This window comes from Pituophis catenifer, unplaced genomic scaffold (genome assembly GCF_029215685.1).
Source record: "Pituophis catenifer annectens isolate HBS135680 unplaced genomic scaffold, rPitCat1.0.hap2 SCAF_1, whole genome shotgun sequence".
Lineage (NCBI taxonomy): Eukaryota > Metazoa > Chordata > Lepidosauria > Squamata > Colubridae > Pituophis > Pituophis catenifer.
Genome location: NW_027256881.1, coordinates 313,174,613 through 313,198,661, shown reverse-complemented (window position 1 = coordinate 313,198,661; position 24,049 = coordinate 313,174,613). Strand labels below are relative to the sequence as shown.

Below are 24,049 nucleotides of genomic sequence, written 5' to 3'. Positions count from 1 at the left end.
CCAGCTGGTCTTTGGGTCTCTGCCGCATATGCATGGGGGCACACACATGCATGGGGGTGGGGCACATGCATGGGGTCGTGTGCATATTGCATTTGGGGGGTTTGGGCGTGCACGCACTTTGGGCACTCAGTCCAGAAAAGGTTAGCCATCACTGCCATAGGAAGTATCATTTTTAAAAATTTTATGCAATGAATAAATATGAAATACATATGGCATATATTAGTGTGTACCATATATTTGCCTTGCGTTGCATAGGTGTTTATATATGCACACATTACAAATGCCAAAGGTGTGTGTGTTACTTGGAGTCAGATGACCAGAGAGTTTAGAATGGAACAGTCAGCAACATTCCTAGCTGCTGCTCAACTGTGTCTCCCATATAAATGTCCCAAAGGTGCTTTTCCAAAAGGCAACTGGACTTGGGTTTTTTCCCTTGAAAATGTTTCACTTCTCATCCAAGGAGCTTCTTTGGTTCTGAAGAATGACCTAAGGAAGCTTCTTGGATGAGAAGCAAAACATTTTCAAGGGAAAAAACCCCCAAGTCCAGTTGTCTTTTGGAAAAGCACTTTTGGGACAACCATGACCTGGATCATTGACATTCTTCATAAATATTCTTCCATAGAAATGCATTCTGGATTTTTTCCCCCTCCTCTGCAGTCAATGGCTTGATCTGGCTTATTTTCAGGCTCCACATTTCTTTTGTTGTCTTCTTCTGCCATATCTAATTCCTCTCACTCTGTGGTTTTCGGAAAGTTATCCTGCTGATAGACAGAAAGACAGAGATAATAAACAAATGTAATTTCTCTCCAACATTCCAAGGAAGTGGAAAGAATAACAAAATAGAGAAAGCATGCAGAATAGGCTCCTAGGATTATTTCCAAATCCTTTACCACAGTGGACATCGGAGGCTTCTGTATTTTTTTAAACATAAGAACACAAGTATTGCCTCAGAGCTGTGGCCTATCTAGTCCAGCAGGGGCCAACCAATTGCACAATGAATGTCAGATGGCATTAAAGCTAATAACCATTGATCCCCATGACCTCTAGGAAATGGTCCAATCCTGCCCCCCACCTTTTTTTATTAAGTCAGAGGAACTGGCATCCAACACTAGCACCAGATTCTCTATGTAACAAAGTAATGTATTGCTTCTCTCTGCGTGAGAGAAGGAAGGAAATAGGAAGATTTACTTATTAAACGTATATGCTGCCCCTCTCTGCGTATGGCTTGTCTCTAACGCACATTTAATCAGGGTGCAAATGTGTTGCCACTTCACTGTGGATCATATGACTATGGAGGAAAACCGGGAGTAGGACTGAGCTGTTAGCACAGGGCTCAGGCCTGTGGGCCAGATCCAGCCCTCAAGATGCTTAGATCTGGCCCGTGGGGCCACCCTGGAAACAGTGAAGGCCCGGCCCATGGTGCCTCTGCCAGTGGAAATGGAGTTCGGGAATGCAACACGCTGTCCTCCTGGGCTTCATTTTTGGCTGTGATGGCCTCCTGCAACCCTCTGCCAGTGAAAATGGAGCTTGGGAGGGCTGTGTGCGGCTCTCCCGGGCTCAGTTTTCACTGGCAGAGAGCTGCAGGAGGCCGTCGTGGCCAAAAATGGAGCCTCAATGAGTGACATTGAGATGGCCACACACATTCCTGGCCATGCCTCCCCTGGCCCCCCAAGGTGAAACAAAACCCTGATGTGGCCCTCAATGAAATCGAATTTGACACCCCTGCATTAGCAATATAACAAACTAAGCCAGTCTAGTGGTTCTAGTGGTTACGGCACCAGGCTAGAAACCAGGAGACTGTGAGGAGCATTAGGTAGAATTGCTGCATTGAGTTATTTATAAAAAATAATAAAAGCAGGATAAAAAAAAATCTTTAAAAAATCCCATACCAAGCTAGTACCAAACAGCTTCCCCCTTAGGGATGTAGAGGGGTATATTTTTCTTCAGGAATCTTTTCCTCTGCACTTTCAGCCAGATCCGGGGTCAATTTTGACCTTGTTATTTCTTTTGCTGGCTTTCACACCACACCAAATTTGATCCTGTTGTGTTCAATTTGGGGAGACTTATCCTGCTGATGGATTATTCATGATTTTCATGATTTCTTTCCAACATTAAGTTGTACTGAAAATACTATAAAAGGAGAGAAAAAAAGAAAACGTTACAGGACAAAAAAAAAACATATAAAAAACAGCTTCTAGATGTTTATTCACTGTACTAAACCTTGGTCAAAATCATTTGTATTGATCAGTCTTTCCATTACATCCATAAAAAGCCAGTTTGCAAGCATGGCATGAATACATATTAATCCAAGATTATAGCAGTGTCTTTCCATTATAAAACAGTAAAATCTGAAATGTCTGAAATGTTGGATTAGAAGACTTCTAAAGTCCCTCCCAATTCTGTTATTATTAAGTGAACATTCTGTTATTCTCTTCTCTTATCATTTTCTTTATACCTCATGCTTGATAGATTCATAGTTATCTATCACATTCACATCTTAAAATATATTACTCTTTGCAAAATATTAAGGAATTTAAGGCTATGAAACCAAAATGGGACCGTAGTATGGCAAATCCATAGAATATGCACAAGAATCCTCATTTCTACTTCCAGTATAAGTGAGTCCTTTTAAACCATCTTCTGAATTGTCCAATAAATATGAGAAAATGTTTTTTGATTTAATGTCATCTTCAGATAATAGGAAAGATACATTAGTCTGGACTTTAATCCCTGTTTGTTATTATCAGGAATTCCAATTTTTTATTCGAAAATTCTTGCAAATACCATGTCCATTTTAACAATACTTTTTAATTTGGAATAATCCTGAACACATTTCAGTGCTTACAGTAATCAGGAGTTTTAGATCTTGCTAATGCAATTGGATTAACCTCTGAAATCAAAAGTTGTTTTGATTGGATATATTATGATCCCTTAATCTTAGATATCCCAATTCCTCTTGCAATAATTTGAGTGTTTAAAAAACTTGATTGGAAATTAGCATAACTTCAGTACTAATACTCCTATTAGTCTATGAATTGAAAAAACAATTTTATCTGCAGTTTCTACATTATGATTATTCCGAAACATGTTTATGATATGGATAAAAGTCAGTGTTACACTTCTATTCTGAATTCTTTTAAATATGACCTGTAGTCTTTAATACTGCAAATATGGTATTGACTAAATTACTCAGTTATAGTCTGGGTAGAATACAAGTCTTTTAAATAAATAAATAACCAAATCTCAGTGCCAAGATATCATAAAATAAATTTTTAATTACACCTATAATGGTTTGGGACTTGTTCAGTTGGATTAAATAAAGAAATGAAGTTAAAATACTTTCCAGTGATAAAGCCAAAAATTATGAACATCATAAGTCTGTCATAATTTAAAGAAAATTTTCAGGTTCATCTTTCCCATAAAAACTTTCTTACACAATCATTTTCTGCCACATGTTCCTGCTACTTCCATTCCTTTGATTAAAACCTCCCCTTTTCATTTTCATTGCCTTATGTTATTTGGCAATGAAATAGGGAAAATAATGTCCCCAGTACACAACAGAAGATTAGAGCGATAGATATAACCTTGTTTTATGGCACTTTGCTTTAATACACTTCTCAGATATTTCATTTTTTTACAGGACCCTACACCAGCAAAAAGATTATAATTCATTGAAGGCTTCATTGATGATTGGCATTTTTTAAAGTAATAAAGTGTTTTTTAAAATTAAGTATGTTTTTTTAGACATAATACTATTGCATGCTTAACAGACGATAGTATAAACATAATTTTATATGCGTTGGGAAACACAAAAAATTGTGTAACTTGCTTTATTGCGATAGTCACTTTATTGCTCTGGTCAGGAACTGAACCCGCAGTATCTCTCAGACATGCTTATTATACATATTATCTCACCCCCCTTCTTTACGTGTGGTGATATTTGGGAACAATTCAGTATAAGCTGTGAGAATGTATCTGTGTACTTTACCTAGAAAATAAAAGCCAGCACTGTAGGCTCATACCTGTTACCTCTCATGTAGATGACAGGTAGTCCTCAAGATATGACAGATCATTTAATGGTTGTTCAAAGTTATGACAGAAAACACCCCCTCCCCAAAGTTAAGCTCTTTAAAAAAAAAAAAAGTAGCTTAGAAACCTTTTTGTTGCCTGTCTGGCTGCCTTTAGGACTCAGCTTCTGCATTTGGTGAACATTTGTGCTGTAGTCACTTTTAGGGTTGTCAGGTCTGCTTCCAAAAAATAGCGGACAAGGGGGGGGGGTGTTAAGTAGTAAAAAAATAAAAAATTTTTTTACAATTAAATTATATATTTTCTTACAAATATTTTAACACATATTAAAATAATCACTTCAAAACTTTACTTAAAATTCAAAACATCAAATATATTATAATAATATGTAAAATATTAAATTACATTTTACTTTGCTGTCGTGTGTATTTTTTATTTGACTGCGCAGCTTTGATCAATTCTTTATGTTTAAGGAATAATTCTTTAATTTCAGTACAACGTTGAGAAATATTAAAAAATATACAAAGTTCACTTCGAACTGATGGTACAAGCAGTCGGTTACGTTCGTCAGTCCACAAATTTCCCATGACGCTGAAAATTCGTTCAACGTTTGCATTTGATACCGGAATTGATGCACAATACTGGAACAGTTTCAGTAAACTCGGAGCTGGCTCTTTCTTGAAAAAGTACATCCACTTATCAAGGGATGAATCGCCCTGCAGATGAACATAAATTTCTTCTAAGGCAGAAATTTCATCGAAGAGAGTGTTGGGTGGAAGTTCTTCTCGCCATGGTGATAATAACCAGATGTTCGTCATTTCTTCTAAAGTTGGAGGATTATTGCGATCAATTAGATTGAAACAATTTAGCGTCTCATATACTGAATCGGTGAAATTATACCACTTTTCTAGGTACGCAATGGCTCTTTGATACACATCGATGGCTTCTTTCTTGAACTTTTGCACGGCATTCTCCGGCAAATGTTTTTTACGTAAGGCAAATAAAACTTTCATTCCAAAAAACTGCTCATCGTATTTTTTGTCTCATTCTAACTTTTGTCTAAGACAAAACGCGATTCTCCTATCCTTATTCTCTTAGACTGTACAGCTTTAGATTACGTACCGTTTCATCATAAAGCTTTTGAATAAAAAAAAATGTCCAATATTTTGTGAAAAAAAAATAGTGAACATAATGTGGGAAAAGCGGACTGTCCGCTCAAATAGTGGACACCTGGCAAGCCTAGCCACTTTTGCTTTTGGTCTGAACTTTTTCTTCAACTTCTCGATTACAAACAGCCTGCAAAGAGATTTCCTTAGTTTGTTGGCTTCTTTTCCTCTACTGTACTCTTCAACCTGGTATCACTCATCAAGGCAAGTAACTTAACAGAATTTGTCACCCTCTTTCTATGCAGGCAGCTGGCTTCCTCAAAGGCTAGCAAGAGCCAGGGGAGGTTTGCAGTCTCCCAATGGCCAGCTGATTGGGGTAGAGACTCACCTCACAAGCTTGGCATCATCGGTCAAGCATGGAAGCTTGTTTGGAAGCCTCTCTGGCATTGCAATGCAGTCCTGGGCCCTAAACTACAGTAGTGGCCAAAATTGTGGAAACCTTTTGGGAAAAGTGTATTTTCTAAAACTAGCTAATACCACTTTTTTTGGGAGTAGTACCATAAAATTATATATCAATGGAAAGATAATTTAATCAAGAATGTAATGCAATAACTTTTATGAAGGATTTGCTATTAGAATAGTAGTTACAGTATAAAGAAGAAAAGTGAAACAGAAAAAACGAGATATACAAAAATTATCACATCAGTTAACATTTAGTTGGGTAACCTTTACCATGAATTACGGCCTTACAACGTCTTTCCATGGAGTGAACCAAGTCTTTTAGTTCTGCAGCTGTTATAATGTGAAACCAAGATTGAATGATTGCTTCTATTAACTGGGTTTTATTGCTGGGTCGCTTCTGACTAACAAGTTTCTTTAATCGGCTCCATAGATTTTCAACTGGGTTAAGTTAAGGTCTGGGCTATTCTCAGGCCATTCCAGCAGTGGAATATGTTTATCTTGAAACTCAAAAAAAAAAAAAAAAAAAAGTTGTGTTATTAGCAATCAAACCTCAAAAATACACTTTTCCCAAAAGGTTTCCACAATTTTGGCCACTTCTGTATCTTTCTCTTTCTTTCTTTCTTTCTTTCTTTCTTTCTTTCTTTCTTTCTTTCTTTCTTTCTTTCTTTCTTTCTTTCTCTCTCTCTCTCTCTCTCTCTCTTTCTTTCTTTCTTTCTTTCTCTTTCCTGGGGGACTACGTGGAGACGCGTGGGGGGGGGGCGCGAAGCCACACTACATGGACCAGCCATCGGGATGGACAGCCCACCCGGGGGTTTCTGCTCAGGAGCGTGTCAATTTTCCTCACCCATTGAAGCGTTCTTCCCTTCCCCTTCCGTTGGGCTGATGGGAACTGGTCAAGGTTCCAGATGATCCCGAAAGAAAGATGTCGGGTCCTTAAAATCGGGCCTGCGCGTGGCGGAGGCAGCCAAAGTTAAGACAGGGGAGAGCAATCTGGCTCCCCCTCATGCATCTCCACGCAGTCCCCCAGTGGCTCGCAGCCTGTGTAGGGATGAAGGGCCCGCTTGGCAGGCATGGCGGTCTGGGATGGAGGCCTGTTTCCTGGAAAGGCAATATGAGAGAGAGATGGGCCAGGTGCTCCCAATCAGAGTTCCAGGTACAAGGGCCGCGGTGAAAGCCCACCACAGAGGCAAGGGGGCTCATGCCATCCAAGAAAACACTTCTGGCAAGGGGCTTCGAGAGTAAAGTTGTGGCACCTTTGCAAGAACAGAGTTCCCCTTGCAGAAAGAAAAGTTTGGGTCTTTCGGTGAGAAGACAAATTCAACATGTTCCTCTGTGCGTGGCGGAGACAGCCAAAATTAAGACAGGGGAGAGCAATCTGACAATATTCTGTTCACAGTGCACTTTATATGAAAAAAAAAAAAGTAGAATCCTACTGAAGATGCACTAACCTGCTCACACACTTTGTCGGACTGTAGGCTGAAAGAGGAGTGCCAAAATACACCATTCCATTTCATTCCTTCCTTCCCCACCCCTACCCACCTACCACTCCCCCTCGTCGACTGAGATCGGCAAGCTAGATTTGGGGAGCTGAACGCGCAGCCGCTGCCCGGGAGGAGAAGAATGTCTGCATGGATGGCAGGTGCGTGTGGGGCCTGTTCCCCCCTTCCTGCCCCACCTCGCCTCCTCACCTCGTGCTATTTGCACGGGAAGCAATGAAAAAGCTGCCACGATTGCTGGAGGCAGCGGCCTGAGCGGCACCGGCAAAGCAGCTAGTCTGTGCTCCGGGGCCGAGGTTTAGGCATAAGATCCCCTGATAATAAGGCCAAGGCCATATTTTGGGGGTCAAAAGAAAGTAAGACCCTGTCTTATTTTCGGGGAAACACGGTACTTAAAATCTTTGTGGAAAGGAGGTGCCTCCTTATGATGGTTTGTTATGTATGTATTGTTTAATTTGATAGTGCAGTATAAAATAAGAAGAGAAATAAATAAATGTAAATAATTGGTTTGATCTTTTCTTTAAAAAAGCGATTTATTCTAAATAGACATGCATAGAATCATGCCAAAATACAACACAGTGTTAATTATCAATAACTATCTGATTGATACTGTTTGGTATTCCTTGCATGGTGTATATTTTAGCACATTTTGTTTAATGACTGTTTGAAGTTACAACAGCATTGAAAAAAGTGACTTATGACCATTTTTCACATTATGACTGTTGTAGCATCCCCATGGTCAGGTGATTTACATTTGGATGCTTGAAAACTGGCTCATCTTTATGATGGTTGCAGTGTCAAAGGGTCATGTGATTAACTTTTGCAAACTTCTGGCAAGCAAAGTCAATAGGGAAACCAGTTTCATTTAACAACTGTGTTACTAACTTAACAACTGCCGTGATTCACTTAACAAATGTGGCAAGGTAAAATGGGACGAATTTTTCGCTTAGCAACATAAATTTTGGGGTTGTGGTTGTAATTTGAGGACTACCAGTATATAGATGCAAATTGTTCTGTATCCATTAAAATAGCAGAATGTAAAAATTATACATGTTATTTTAAGCTTGTGGGAAGACAGTTGTACAAGAGAGAAAAAAACAAGAAAAGAATAAAATATAATTTTGATACTGAGAGACATTTTAATATTGCCTTATTTGTTAGGCCTAGAGTCCTTCAATCTAATCATGTTGAAAACTGATCTCTAAAAATGCCCAATGCCTAGTGAAATTGCTCTGATTATTCATTTGGAGAAGAAGCTGAGATAAGGCTGGGGTCAGATAACTCTGATTTGCGTAGAGAAGGGAATTTCCCAGGTTTTTCAGCTAATTCTTTTTCACGGATGGGAAACATTTTGTAGTCAATAAAATCAAAATATTTGACTCTTAAGGAATCTGTTAACAGGATTAGACAAGCAGTGAGCTTCAGGCTATACAAAATTGCTGTTTTTCATGGACCTACTAAATATGATGCAAGACATGATGAAAAATGTACCCAATGTTTTTTTCTGGATGAATGTCAGTATTTTAAATTTGCAAGAGATGTTTCATACTGGGTATGGCTTAACATAATGCCCTATTCTGAAACATGGTTGTCTTGGTTTTGGCCTAAAGGACCAAACCAGGCTTAATGATTCCTGGATGTTGAACTGGATGCTATATTTGTAAATCAATAAATAGGCCTCTCTACTTATATTATGCATCATTGAAAGGATGAAATGAGAGAAAATGCAGAAAGGCAGAGTATAAATGCTATATTAGCAAATGAAAGGGCTTCCGGGTGTTGAGCAAAGCCATTATTGTTTACAACTGTATCAATCAGCCTTTATTTGGGGCCTTTATAATGTGTTTGTTTAAAAGAAGTGATGATCTCGTTTTTCTTATAGCCATTCATGTGGACGTGCTACTATCCTCTCCAATGAAATTATCTTCCTAGGATTTGGAAGGCTATTGTTCCAGCATGCTTCCAAGGTCTTTACGTAATTGTGTGACAGCATACATCCTTTCTATGCCAAGGTTTCAGGTTCAGTCCTAGCCATTTTTGGACAGAAACCCTGAATGATTTATTGTCAGTACTGGTTGAGGATGGACAAACTTCTCTCTCTCTCTAAGGGTCACATTTCTTTTGCAGGAAGATGCAAGGTAGGTCACAGTGAAGCCAAAAATACCTCTGGTGCTCTTCCCCCTCCCTCTTCTGGAACTCCTCTTACTCTATGCTCTTCTGTTACTTGTGGAAAACAAGCTCTTCCTGGGTATTTGGAATTGCTCGCTTGCAGAGCCCATTTGAAAGTAGGTCAAGGAGCACCAACTTTGCTGGGATTGCTCATTCCTGCGGTAGACAGGAGGGAGCTGGACTAATAATCTGACTTGAGATAAGCAACTTTCTGCAAGACCAAAGAAGAGAACAAATTATGGCCATCCCCAATTCCAGATATTACCGTATTGCACATTCTTATTTAGGTATCTTTACCTAATTCTCCCTGTGTAGTTCCAGTAATACTTTTACCTGGTGCTTGCCCAACAAAGAGTCAACAAATACTTGCTATATTTTAATTTAGAAGGCTATGGATTTTTTTAAAAAAGTTGGCTGTCAAACCTTTTGAGAACTGTAAAAATGCATATAGAAATAAAATTATTATTATTATTATTATTATTATTATTATTATTATTATTATTATTATTATTATACAGTATTGATATTTCAAGCTCAAAATAAAACACTATGTTTGGAAGTTTTCTCCTTCAAAATTTTTGCCCCCAAACTGAGTATTTTCTTCTAAATTGTTTCAAAGTTTTCTGTATTTTATGGTTTATGTTTGGCCTTTTAAATTACCAAACTTGGGAGACTTTGAAGTACATCAGCCAATAAAGCAACAAGGACAAACTAAGTCTCTGGTCTGAAGACAGGACAAAGGTAAGGTAATCACATGTTCAGAGACTGGGACAAGTAATTTTGGACATAGAAAATACATGTAATTCAGTCTGATTATTAAGATTACTGTTATTTTAACTCTTTGTTATGAAAAAGTTAAAGTTTGCAGATAAAATGGGGCATAACTCACTTAACAAATGTCTCATTGCACCAGAAATATTGGGCTCAATCGTGGTCGTACGTTGAGGACTACATATATGTGGTGAGCTTTCCTTTTCAGTAAATTGCCATTTGTAAAAAAAATGCATTAAAGATGAAGTTGCAATGCATTATTAAGTTTTCAAATTGCCAAATTATTTATTACATTTATACTCCATGTATTTGTTTATACAACGTTCAAGAAAGGCTGCATATTTTACAAATGATAAAACATAATAAAAAGAATGAAATCACAAGTAGTTCAACAATAACAAGTTTGATGAAAGATATGAGTTTTCATAGTTTTCCTAAATACTGGAAGAGTATGGACCAAATACACCTCCTTGGGAGTGTTTTCCTTATCCTGAGGGCCACATAGGAAAACATTTTCTTGTTAAGTGAGCTTTAAACAAAACAAATATACAAACACTGTTTATTTTTTTGTTTATACAAACACTCTTGATTTATTTGTTGCTTGTTTCTTCCATGATTTTCTCTGAAATTTTTAAAAAACAGTTTAAATATGCTTTTAAACATCATCTCCTTGGAAATTTTTTCTTTAAGGTAGCTGGTTACATATTATTCACTGATATTGAGACCTAAAACAACGAATAGCAATTTTGCCTTACATACATGAATAAAATACAAATGCTTCAAATCTTCCATGTCAAGTGCCTTAAGTATGTATAAAACTCCTGCTTCTCTTTTCTGCTGACTTAACTCACTGTGTGGCCCTAGTTAATCCATCCTTCTCTTTGTCTTATCTTTGCATCAACAATATGAAATTGATCCAATTTATTTTTTTTTATGTTGCGGAATTCATTGAGATCATGTATTTGGCAGCCAATATGTTAACCTGATTTATACATCATTCTAAGGCAGGGTTTAATTTGCTACGAACTGATTACAGTACAATTGGTTGGCTATATAAATGTGAGGAATAAAATGAATAAATTCACATGTCACACTCAACCATATACTGCAGATATACTGTAGGCATAATGGCTCTGGTTACATAAAACTGTGACAAAATCAAAACCAAACATATAATGGTTTGCAATATTGTGTAAACCATGTAGCAGAATTCCCTTGGGATAATCTATTAATTGGACTTAGTCTTAAACACAGTTATAAATCTAGTCTCTCAATCTAATTTAAGTTGGTTCTATTCAGGTTTATGATTAAGATAAATTGGGGGAGGACTGCACTTGCCACATCTGGCTCACTGAAATCCATCCAGCCACCCATAATGGATGAGTATCCATTAAATGCATCCGGTGCTTAGAAATAGGCTATATAAATCTTATGTTTAAGTACTTAAGTTCCATTCTTCATCTTAAAATAGATACTGTAGTCTGCAACTTACAACAGCTTCTTCAGTGACCATTCAGAGTTATAACAGCACTGACAAAAACTAACTTATTTTTCATAGTTACGATCACTGCAACATTCCCATGGTTACATGATCAAAATTCAAATGCTTGGCAACTGACTCATATTTATGAGTTGCAGCAGGGGTGAAATGTAAAATTTGTTACTACCGGTTCTGTGGGCATGGCTTGGTGTGTGTGTGTGTGTGTGTGTGTGTGTAATGTGACTGGCTGGGTGTGGCCAACTTTAAAAAAAAAAAAACTTTTCAAAGCATTTTTTCTAATGCTTTGAAAAGCCTCTGCCGATCAGGCAACTCAGCTGGGTTCGTCAGAGAGGCTTTTTAAAAAATGCTTTGAAAAGCCTCTCTGAGGATCAGGCAACTCAGCTGGGATTGTCAGAGACTTTTCAAAGCATTTTTTTTACTACCTCTTCGGCCAAGAGGTTGCAGGAAAAAATGCTTTGAAAAGCCTCTGACGATCCCAGTTGAGCCGCGCGATCATCAGAGGCTTTTTTTTTTTTTACTTTTAAAAGCATTTTTTGTTGGAAGAGGTTGTAGAAAAAATGCTTTTAAAAGTAAAAAAAAAAAAAGCCTCTGATGATCGTGCGGCTCAGCTGGGCATGGGGGGGGCGCAGGGATTTTTGCTACCGGTTCTCCGAACCACCCGCCGCCATCGCTACCGGATCAGGCGATCCGGTCCGAACTGGGAGCATTTCACCCCTGAGTTGCAGTGTCCCAAAGTCATGTGATCACCTTGTGCCACCTTCTGACAAGCAAAGTCAATGGAACAATCAGATTCATTTAACAACCATGTTACTAACTTCACAATTGCAGTGGTTCACTGCAAACTGTGGCAAGAAAGGTCATAAAATGGGACAAAATTCACTTAAGAAATGTTTCACTTAACAACAGAAATGTTGGGCTCAATTTAAGACATAAATCAAAGACTACGTGTATTTAGAGACCATGTTTTTAATATCTCTACCTGGATCAAGAAGCTGTTGGTTTTTTTTGTTTCAGGAAAACAAGGTTTAATGCTGATGTGTTATTGTGCTCATTGGATATGTGTGCTGTCAATAAAAGACCAAAATGCACCAATGAGGCACATGTTTGTTGTGTTGAAACCACTGGCTTTTATCCATATATACATGTGCTAAGCTGGTGCTTTTTGCTTATGCTTGCTTCTCTAGCAGATCCCAAAAATGAAGTGAAGGCGTTTTGAAAGATTTATGTAAAGGAGGCAGAACTTCTTCTGTCTTTTTCTAGCAGAGGCTTGCTGTACTAAAATAAAAAAGGTTAGACGCTCCCTGGTAACTGGATTCATAAATCACAGTAAGTCATGCGGTCTGTTCTTCATTTAGTTCATAGCATGAAGTCAGTCAAAGATTATACGCTAAGCAAGCCACGACTTTGTGCGATATGCGAAACTAGCTAGTATAATATCAAATTGCAAAAGTAATTAGTATGATTGCTATGTTGGAATTTCTCAATTGTTGTATGGTATTACGGCTGGGTGTCATGGTGAATAGCTTATAGCCCAGTACATTATTAGAAATTATTGCTTAGGCATGACACTCTACACATGAATTAACATTAATCATGATTCAGCAAATGTGTCAGGGATATCACAGCACACCACAACTGATGACAAACTGACACTGTTTTGCTTTTAAATATATTTCCAAACTAAAATAACAATGCAGCCTGATCAAGACAGGATAATCACATGTGGCTTTGGAAGTATTAACACCCAGCCTTCTATATTCTACATCTGTGATAGTGAACCTATGGCACGTGTGCCAGAGGTGGCACGCAGAGCCCTCTCTGATGGCATGCGAGCAGTCACCCCAGTTCAGCTCTGCTGCGCATGCGCCTTCCACCGGCCAGCTGGTCTTTGGGTCTCTGCTGCACATGCATGAAGGGGTGGGACACGTGCGAGGGGCCATGTGCACATGCACGGGGATGGGGCGCATGTGGGGGCAGCAGACTCATATGCGGGACACGTGTGGGGGCGCTGCATGCACATGGTATTGTAGTGTATGCATGCGTGGGGATGTGCGCGCATTGCATTTTGGGGGTTTGGGTGCGTGCTTAGGGCACTCGGTCCGGAAAAGGTTAGCCATCACTGTTCTACATAGAATACATTCTATGCTCAAAATGAAGAAGTCCAGACTTATTATCTTTGCTAGTCTTAAGTGAGGCCTAAACTAAAATGTTCCCATGCCACACAAATGGAAGACTGCTGATGTTGCTCATACAGTCATCATTTCTACATTGCCTTGATGGTTGGGATCCTTATCAGTAGTAAACCAAACATTTGCAAACACCAAATTTTATTTGGCATTGCTAAAATATAAAGTCATTGCAACAAAACATGACTGTGTTGCAAGCCTTTTGGATGAAATGTTTATTCTATCAATCCTTCAACATGATGGAACTGAGTAGCTCTAATAAATCCAAATAAATAATGCTACTTTGAGGGCTAAAACAGATGTAGTATCTTTCATGCAATTAATAGCTCATGAATGTTTTAAAACAATAAATGCAGGCTGGATTAGAAACAGGGATCATAAAAAACATTGTATCTGTTTATTTAATATCAAGTATTCATATATTTGCTAAATATATATCTATACTGAAAGTAGGTCTATGTCCTAGAGGTGCTTTTTCAAGAGGCAACTTTTTCAAGAGCACCTTTGGGACAACCATGTTCTGACCTAGGCTTCCTGATATAGCACACAATTAGTCCCAAAAGCGTTTTTATTTATTTTAACGGCTGTGAATTCCTTTCATTCACAGCATGTGCTGAATCACCAAGAGTTTATAAATAATCCAACAGAAGTCTGCCACAGTCCTTCGGATAAGGCTGGTAAACACCCATCTTTATCTTCTTTGACACGCTGCCAAAGACCTAATTGGCAATTATCTTGGCAAGGCCACACGGAAACACAGAGTCAAAAACGGAGCTTCAAAGTACAAACTGACACTATCACAACGTTGCTTCCTGCAAAGGCCCACGTGCCTTTGCTCTTCCTTTATGTCTTATGGGAGGGGCCAATCATCTCCAAGCCTTACTCCCGAGTCGTCCCTTTCGTTTTAACCTAGTGCACATGCACGCACTAGGAACAGGCTCCCCCTGTTCCTCTGCCTCTCTGATGTCCGACTCTGGAGGCTCCAGAGTCCGCACATAACTCCCAGATGGCCCTGGCCCCATCTCTGCCTCTGATGCAGAGTCCTCGTCCGAGCCTCCCCAGACTCCAGGACTGGCCCATGTTCTTCCCCAGCCTCCTTGCTGTCTAACTCTGCTGCCAGGTCCGCAGGCTGCTGGCAGACCACAGCAAACCATGACTTGGATGACTGAGAATCTCCATAGACAAGTAGGTCTATGCTTTCTTCCTGGACTTCTGTTCTTTCTTCTAGTTCAGGATTGGAAATGTAACTAGAAATTGCAGGAAGCAGCTACTTTACAAGACAGCTCCTGATGTTCTGCAGCTATTCAGATTCCCTGCCAAGCCATTATGGTTGGTGTGGTATTACACCAACCAGGAGAGGGTTCCCTGGATGAGCCGCGGTGGCACAGTGGTTAGAGTGTAGTACTGCAGACTACTTCTACTGATCACTGGCTGCCAGCAGTTTGGCAGATCGAATCTTACCAGGCTCAAGGTTGACTCAGCCTTCCATCCTTCTGAGGTCGGTAAAATGAGGACCCAGATTGTTGGGGCAATATGCTGACTCTGTAAATGGCTTAGAGAGGGCTGTAAAGCACTGTGAAGTCTAAGTGCTATTGCTACTGCTATTTAAAGCAAATGGGTCCAACCCATGGCCTGCATGTGGCCCTGGGCAGCTAGCAATGCTGCCCCACAAGATCATAAACTAAACACACAGTCACTATATTATATATTTTATATACAGCCCAAGATAATTCCTCTTCATTCAATGCAGCCTAGGCAAGCCAAAAGGTTGGACACGCCTGATTTCAAGTAAAATTTCTCCTCCACAAGAGCAGAAGGAATGCAATTGAGTGGGTTGTGGTTTATGGCTACAGCAGCCTTCTTGGATTTATTGCCCTTTGTATATGCCAGATCTGTTGATCTTCAAGCTCCAGAATTCTCAGAACCAGCCTTGCTGAAGATCACAGATCCAATATATTTGGATACTAAATATATTTGGAAGACACCAAATCAATATATGTCTTCCTTCAGATCTTATTTAAGAGGTAACGTGTCTGGGCTAGTCACATTCTTAATAAAAGAAAAAAATAAAATCATTCAGGATTAAAGCACTGTCCACCATGTGTGTTCCTTAATAAATTAAGAAAAACAATATTAAATTTCTTAAAATTGTTTTCTGAAACATGCTGGAAATGGAACATTTGGAAATAACATAAGGCATGTGGATTTTTTTTTCCTTACCATATTGTAAGTGTAATTTGTCTAACAAAATCTTTGGGATGCTTCTTCATAGGGAAGGAGTTCTTGTGTTGCTTTGGGCCCTATGGAAGAAATTTAGAGATACAATTATAATAAAGAAAACTGAAGCATGCCCAAGCAAATTCAACAACTATTTTGGTCAAAATAGCAAACAAAAAACAAACAAACAAAACCCAAACAAATCCAACCCCCCCCAAATGGTATTAATTTAGGTCCCAGATAAATACATTTAGTGGCACCCCTTGCTTTTGAGCTCAGTGATGAAATCAACAGATGATTTGCTTGAATGCTGTTTTCAAGTGCAGATTTCTTTTCAGCTTACTCAGATGTGCTATTAACTAGCCGAGTGGCATACTTCTTTCTGCTTAAGAGTGAATGCATCAGAAGGAAAGGTGGGCATGATATCAGTTGAGTAGAGTTATAACGAATTAATGAACGAAGATCCAAATTTCGTAGGCTGGAATAAAGCTAGAATCCAGAATGTCTACCTTAGTTGGGTTTAAAGCCAAAGACATAACCTGTGGACCGTATAAGGATCCTTGAATATATCAAGGGAAAAACAAAATGATGATTTTGGCCTACTGGGTTTCAAGGACTGAAGTTAGGACTATGTATATATTTAATAATTAAGTTATTTTGTAACTACCACTGACTTTCTGATTAAATTCTAAACGACAAATTAAACATTCTACCTATATATCCCTGTTTTAATTTTATGGGGAAATTGCCTAGGGTTATTTTTTAAATGTACTTTTTTTTAAAACATAAAAGTTGTGCTTCTTAATAATACAATGGTTAAGAAAGATTGCATTGGGTTGTCACACTTGGTGGCCACCATGTAGGGTTTATGAGCCAGAACGTGAGGCTGGAAGAACACAAACAAGTCTGTGCTGTTTTCTGGTGGCATGGGAAGGGGCAGAACAAGCATAGCTATGGGATTTACAAGGGTGGTATTTTAAAGTGACACTAACCTTTTTCAGTTGAATTGGAAAGGTTTTTTTTTTTTTTAAGTGTATTTAGAAGAAGGTAATGGCTAACTACTTCCAAACTGTTGCAAAGCAAACAAGAGGGATGTGTCCACGTAGCTACTATATGTGAGTTAGGCAAGTTAGCATTTCTCAGGCCAAATACCGTGCAGATATTCACAATCCCTATCAAGAGCCAAGCAGAATCTATTAATTTATGGAAAGGGCAGGAAAAAAAATGATGGGTTTAAGGCATTGTAAAGTGCAAGAAGATGACTATTCAGGGAAAGCACAAGCAATAGTTTCATTTTAGCTTCATTCATATCTTCAGTAAACAGTCTTTTGTAGCCGAGCCATACCTATGAGATTTCTGCCAAGTCCTCACCTAGGAATCATGTGAAGCCCTATGAAGTCACGAGATCGGTGATTCCCTGCCAAATCCTGGTACAGGAGCCTGACATCATGTGGCATTACCTCACCAACTTTACTTAATCTTTAAAACACTAAGCAGGGTCAGATCTGGTTTCTCCCTGCATGGGAGACCAACATAAATAGTACAGGTAGTCCTTGACTTATAACTGATGGCTTAGCAACTGTCCAAAGTTATAATAGACCTCCCTGGAGGTCCTTATAACCCAGTTCTGAAGGCCAGGTCTCCGCCCACAGTCACGTGACCACATCAGGTGTTTGGCAACTGGCCCTCATTTACAGCTGTTTGCGATGTCCTACAATCATGTGACCACATCTCACAAGGCTTTTGCTGAAAACTGACATTTACTTCCGGTTTTTGGCAAAACCAGCCCATAGCCAATCGTTGATTTGCTTAATGACTGCTGCAATAAAGGGTTGTAAAAGTGGGCTGGTCATGTGGGTGACCTGTTTTATGATTGTCACAACTATGATGGTGATGGGCAGGCTCCCTCCATTATGGTCATAGGTCGAGAACCACCTATACGAAGTCTTAAGGCTAGCCCAGTGCTTCTCTTCTTCTTTATTACCCCAAAGCCGCTTACCAGAAAGTCTTTTATTTAAATTTTGCTGTTATGATTGGATAATGAAATGTCTTGTTATCCCAAGAAAACCCCATCTTATCTAATTTTGAGTAATTTACTCAAAGCGTGGGCTACACTAAGTGAACAATCCCCCAAGAAAGCAGTTTCAATAGGTGACCAGCATGTTACAAAGAGGCAAAACGTTGGAAGTGGCATCACAGTCTCAGCCCCAAACTTTTTGTACATGCAGTGCTACATTTGTCCCTTTTTGATCCCTGGCTCCCATGGACACTGCTGAGTAAACCACTTCCGTATTGTTGCCAAGAAAATGAAAGGGAAATGCTCATGTAATTCCCAGGAGCTGAGCTCAATTCCAAGAAGATCCTACCTCAATCTTTTCAGGCTACAACCCGATTTCTGAATGGTTAGCCAGCAGCCGTATGAGAATTCAGGGTGACTCAAAACCCACATAACCCTACCACTATGTTTAGAAATGTGAGTTTTGGATTATAGCTTACATGTTCAAACACTGCAGTTCTGTTGGTGGTCTGACTGTATTTGACTGGTATTCTTTATTATATAAGGTCTAACTATACAATAATTACAAATAATACATAAATTAGCACTTGGGTTTGAGTAATACCTCTTTGCTCAATTCAAGTAAACAAAGTGCTCTGAAGGTAATAGTGAAACAAGTACTGATAATAGCTCTTAGCCCAGCTGTAAGCAGTTGGCTGCCCAGATTTATTAAGGTCACATTGCTTGGAGTAAAACAGGTTTTTTTTTATATGGGATATGGAAAATTATGGTAAAGCAAGCATATTTCCCGCATTAATAAAACTAATAATGATTAGAATCGACATAAGAAACCTAGAAAAATGGAAAACTGCTAGGCATTTTTGAAGGTTTTGTGTATATCACAGCAGGCAATCCTTTGTGGGGATAACAGGTAAGAATATCAGACTTTTTAATTCTTTCCTTCTTTCTAAAACACTTTAGTATCTGCTGACCATTCCTGTATGAGCAATGTGAGCTAAGAAACAATTCCCTGATACAATGCAACATATTGTTACTTGAAACTGCATGCCAAGATTTGAAGTTGTGTGGCATAAGATTAAGAGACCTATCCAAACTATAGCTGTGTAGGCAAAGGGTTGTAACAGAGAAATCTTACAAGCAGAGCAACTGCTCCTACAAGAGATTGGAAACATCCTTTCCTATGACTTGGCATCAGTTCTCTTCCATAAAACAGTTAAGCTAACTGCCTTTTCACAACACTTTTACTCCTCCTCCCATTACTCATGTTAGTACCAGAAATCTGTGGAGCAGGTAATGTTCATCAGTAACCACAAAGGACAATATGCTGATAAGATGTGATGTAACCAAAGCCTCAAAGATTACTCGATGTGTGTAGTTCTTTTCTGGGAGGGGCGGGGGGAGAATGAAAATAGCCCACATATATTTAGAGGCATTGTCTGGGAATCCAACTATTCCTTTTGCTCAGCCCACCCAGCAAGTTCAAATGATTTACAAATCGCAATCCTTTCCCTTAACAAATCTACCCAACACTGGTGTGTATGAGGATATTTTTGGCTCTTTCTTTACACATCTACATATTCAGTATAGGATGATAGTAGCAAACCCTAGAAGTCTATTCCCCCACCCAATGCCTTAAAAATAAACAACTTTTATAGAAGAGAGACACTTAATTTCTAGACTTGCAACCCCAAGTTCTATGTTGCATAAGTGGGCTTCAAATCCATAGATTCCAAAATTCTAGTTGCATAAACTTTCCTTCAATGGGGAGGGAGAAAGTTTTTGGGACTTTTATTTTTTAAGCCCCTGCAGAGTTCATAAAACAGCGGTTAGTCTCACAAAATAAATCATTATTTGGTTTAAGTGTAAACTGACTTGTGATTTGTGACCCCTTGTTTATATGACTCAGGGTGCTGTGTAAACCCAGCAAGTTCTACTTGAGTTAAGAAACCATGGTTAAAACAAACAATGACTTAGCACAATGGGCAAACCCTTAAAAGCTGATGTCACAAAACACAGTTGTCTCTCCCACCATACCTGGAGGTGACGCCAGGTATTCTGTCTTCTGAGGTGGCTAAACCTGCATATTTCCCAATTGGGAGGCTGGCAGTTGAATCTTCCGTAGAGCCGATTAAACAAAACCTTCCACCTGATCAGAATGCAAACTGGAGGAGGCTGTTCATGCCAGATCCCCCGTTGTGTCCCCAAAAAAGGTAGTGGTAGAACACTTACCCTGTCACATCCATCAAGGCATCCTTTCCTTTGCTTACAAGTGGCTTCTGATCACACCAGTTTGGGAACAACTTCCTCAAATTGAAGGTCTGAGCCACCGTGGAAATGTTCCCCAAAGCTCTTTTACAGGTGGCCACTAGTCCACAAGAGATATTCGTACAGTAGTGTGTAAACAATGTTTTCTCAGGGTGGGTCCCTCGGGTCCCTCCCCAGCTATTTCTCCCCACCTGTTGGGACCCTCATTAAACCAAGTTGAGAAAGTGACGGCATCTCTGGAGCTCCCCTTTTCGGTTAGAAAGATCCAAATGAGGCATACTTTATTCAATCATCTTTATTAATAATGTTATAAAAAGCTCATAAAAAACAGGTATTTTACAAAAAAAAAAGAAAAAAGAAGCTCAATATACCACCAGGTCAGAAATCACATAAATAGACTCGTGGGGTGTTTGTTTTTTTTTAATGTGTTTTTGTGTTTTTTGTGCTTTCCTCAAAAACCAAAACTGGCAATTCTAGCATCTCCCAATTTCAGACTCGGTTTCCTGGCGCTCCAAAACCATTTCGAAACCGGTCATCATAAAGAAACGCTAGAACTCCCAGCCAAGGAGTTTGCTAGGATAGCGGAGAGAGAGAGAGAAAAAATAAAAATAAAGAGAGAACACACACCGCTTGGGCACGCGAAAGTTCTCTCCAACAGACACACGTGCACGGCAGAAGACCGTTCCCATCGGAAACACCCGCGCACACGTACACCCGAAGCCCGCACGTGCACGCACACGCTCAGCAACAGGCCCTCCAAAAAAAACCAGGAAGCGCGTTTCCCACCCCACTCCTCCTCCCCCCCCCCCACGCAAGGGAGAGGGAGAGAGAGCGAGCGCTGTTCGTTGACGCACGCAATCAGGAAATAAAGGGAAACAAAACTGCACGTGGAAATGGATGTCAATAACAAATGCTGGGCAAATCAACATGATTTGAATAACGTCTCGCATGAAAACTCACACAGAGCCTCTCGGGAGTTACGGAAAGGGGCGGGAAAGGAAAGCGAAGCAGTTCGAGCTGCCTCTTTTCCTTCCCGTCCGCTTTTCCCTCCGCCGGGGAGTCTTCCTTACACCTGGACGATGACGGTGCTGGGCCCGGCCCGGAGGCTGCTCTTGTACTGGTCGAGCCAGCGCCTGAGTTCGGAGATCTTGTAGCCCTCGGGGCCCCGGCCGCCCTGGTACATGACCTTCCGCTCCTGGATAATGTAGATGCGCTCGAAGTACGCCCCGTAGGCGGCGCTCGAGGCGTTGTCCATGGTGTCCACGGCCAGCGGGCAGCCCGGCGCGCCTTCCTTCATCAGCTGAGCGGCTCGCAGCCGGTCCTGCAAGCACTGGTGCTTGGGGATGTCGTAGGCGGCGTCCGAGCTGACCCAGCCGTCGGAAGGGTGAGCCTCCTCGATGTAGACCAGCAAGAAGTCGGCGACGTCCACGAAGCGCGTGGCCAGGCGCTCGAAGGCGCGCAGGCGCGCCATGAAGGGCGGTCAGGTGCAGCTGCCGAAGTTGAGGATCAGCGGCCTCTTGCCCCGGGCGTAGTCCAGGATGCGCAGCCGCGTGCGCCCGTCCAGCTGGACGACCTCCGGGTTGGGCGCCGTCGCGCCGACGTGCGCCGCCTTGAAAAAGTCCAGTTTCTGCCCGTGCCACACGGCTTTGAGCGACTCCAAGGTGAACATGCGGTTCGAGTCGGAGACGCAGAGCGGAGGGTCGTCCGGCGGGCAGGTCCCGTCGCTCGAGTCGCCGTCCTCGGCCGCCAACTCTTGCTCCTCACCAGGTGTCGCCGCCGCCGCCGCCGCGGTCAGCAAGAGTTTCTTCCGGATGCAGAGAAAATCCAGGAGCCAGAGCATCACAGCGGTCAGGAGGAAGCGGGGCAGGAGGAGCACGCCGGCGGCCACCTGGCTGAGCGCTTGCAAGGTTTGGGCGCCCACGGAGTGTAGCATCGCCGCGGCAGGAGTGGCAGCTCCGCTGGGCACCCACGCTGTGGTCCCGTGCCTCCCGCTCGCCTCCCCCGCCGCCGCTCACTCCCACCAGCTCCTCTGGGCGCCTCAGCTGATGAGATCCCGCTTCTCCTTAAACCCATTTTATAGTCGGGGATTTAAATGAAAAAATGACTCCACCTCCGGCCGGAACCCGCCTCCTTTGGAACCTGAGCCCGGGGATTACCTACCCCTCCACTCGAATGACCTAAAAATATACTGGCCAAGAGAAGGGGAAGGAGAGGCTCTGGGGGGTGGGTGGGGGGTGAGTGAGTGGACCGAGGGAACGCGCAAGCGAGCCAGCCCCAACCCGGCTTTGGAAGGACCGGGGGGACGTGCCACGACGCAGGGAACGGCCGCTCTCAGGCCAGGCAGCTTTAGGGCATGTCCGGGTCTTTTCCCGGGCAGGTCGGGCGTGCCGGGAATAATCGACGCAACAGGCGCCCTTCTCCTCCTCCTCCAACATTGCTCACTTGGGTGTAAACGTGGGCAGCGAGCGAAGGTAATCAATGAAACGCTCGGGACGAGGACTGGCTCCCGCGCCGATCAATACGCGGATCCCCCCCCCCTTCCCAAGCACTCTCGGGCAAGTAGTCGCCCCTTTCTTGCCTCTTCTCTTTTCCCGCGCTCGCCACCCCCAGCCTACCAAACGCGGATGGAAAGCGAGGCCGAAGTGAAATTCTTCCCAGAGAGTCTCTCTCTTCCCCCCACTGCACCCAAACGCCTCGGAAAGCAAACCTCTCACACGGAGCAGCGTCGCCAAACTTCGTCTAAAGTCTCGGAAGAGCCGACTCGAGCCCCACCTTCCCCTCGAGGGTTTTTGCCTCCGCCCGCCCGTCCCCCTTTGCCAGCGGTGAGGCGCGAGAAGCCACGGCTAGTCGGTTAAAAAAAACACACACAAAAAGTACCTGGCTCGGTCTTTCTCCTGCTTGGGGAAACGGACGCCTTGCCTTTTCGGCCTTCGGGTTCTGCTACGTTGTCCACGTGGCCGTGGAAGGATAGCCGTCGTTATCCGGAAAGAAAGGAGTTAATGCTTGGTTGGTGACCTCGTCTCGGAGTTACCTCGCTGGTTAAACCTGTTGACCGCGGCGAAATCGACGGCGAGATTTAAATGCGCAAGATAAGTTTTGCTTCCCGCAGCAGCCACTAGAGGTAGCTGTCGGCCGAAGGGTGAAATCGGTAGCTCGTAGCCCTCCGCGTGTCTAAACTCCGTTTTTAACCGACGAGTTGAGAATATTTGGAATTTAGCAGCGCAAGAAACCAAAACCTAACCCTCGCATCCTGGACATAAATTGTTTCAACTCCTACCCTCAAAACGACGCTGTAGAGCACTGCACACCAGAACAACTAGACACAAGAACAGTTTTTTCCCCAGCACCATCACTCTGCTAAACTAATAATTCCCTCAACACTGTCAAACTATTCACTAAGTCTTATTATTAAGTCTTCTAATCGTTCCTATCACCCATCTCCTCCCACTTATGACTGCATGACTGTAACTTTGTTACTTGTACCCTTACAATTTACATTGATATTGTTTCCTAGTATGATTTGATTGCTTGTTTGTACCTTATGACTATCATTAAGTGTTTTACCTATGATTCTTTATGAACATATCTTTTCTTTTATGTAAGAGCATATGCACCAAAGACAAATTCCTTGTGTGTCCAATCACACTTGGCCAATAAAGAATTCTATTCTGTTCTGTTCTGTTCACTAATTCCATCCCCAAGGGTATAGAGTTCAGTACGATATACAAGATGGAATGAATACACCATCTGAAATTATGAGTCCTTAAACAGCTTTAGGATTCATTTGTTACACAGGCACATTGCATACAAGCACACACTTTCCCCTTACATTA

General features: G+C 41.5%; 1 protein-coding gene and 1 long non-coding RNA gene across 2 annotated transcripts; both read right to left on the bottom strand.

Annotated features, from left to right (window-relative positions):
• Positions 1-589: 589 nt before the first annotated feature.
• On the bottom strand, positions 590-23,220 carry LOC139308117 (uncharacterized). The gene is made up of 4 exons (XR_011599711.1): positions 23,094-23,220; positions 15,938-16,017; positions 1,890-2,130; positions 590-761 (listed from the first exon to the last, which is right to left on the bottom strand). It is a non-coding gene; the product is annotated as an uncharacterized lncRNA (long non-coding RNA).
• DIO3 (iodothyronine deiodinase 3) lies at positions 20,502-22,241 on the bottom strand. The gene has a single exon (XM_070931564.1). It carries the CDS (start codon positions 22,147-22,149, stop codon positions 21,283-21,285), a length of 867 nt encoding a protein of 288 aa, XP_070787665.1. The 5' UTR covers positions 22,150-22,241; the 3' UTR covers positions 20,502-21,282.
• Positions 23,221-24,049: the final 829 nt, after the last annotated feature.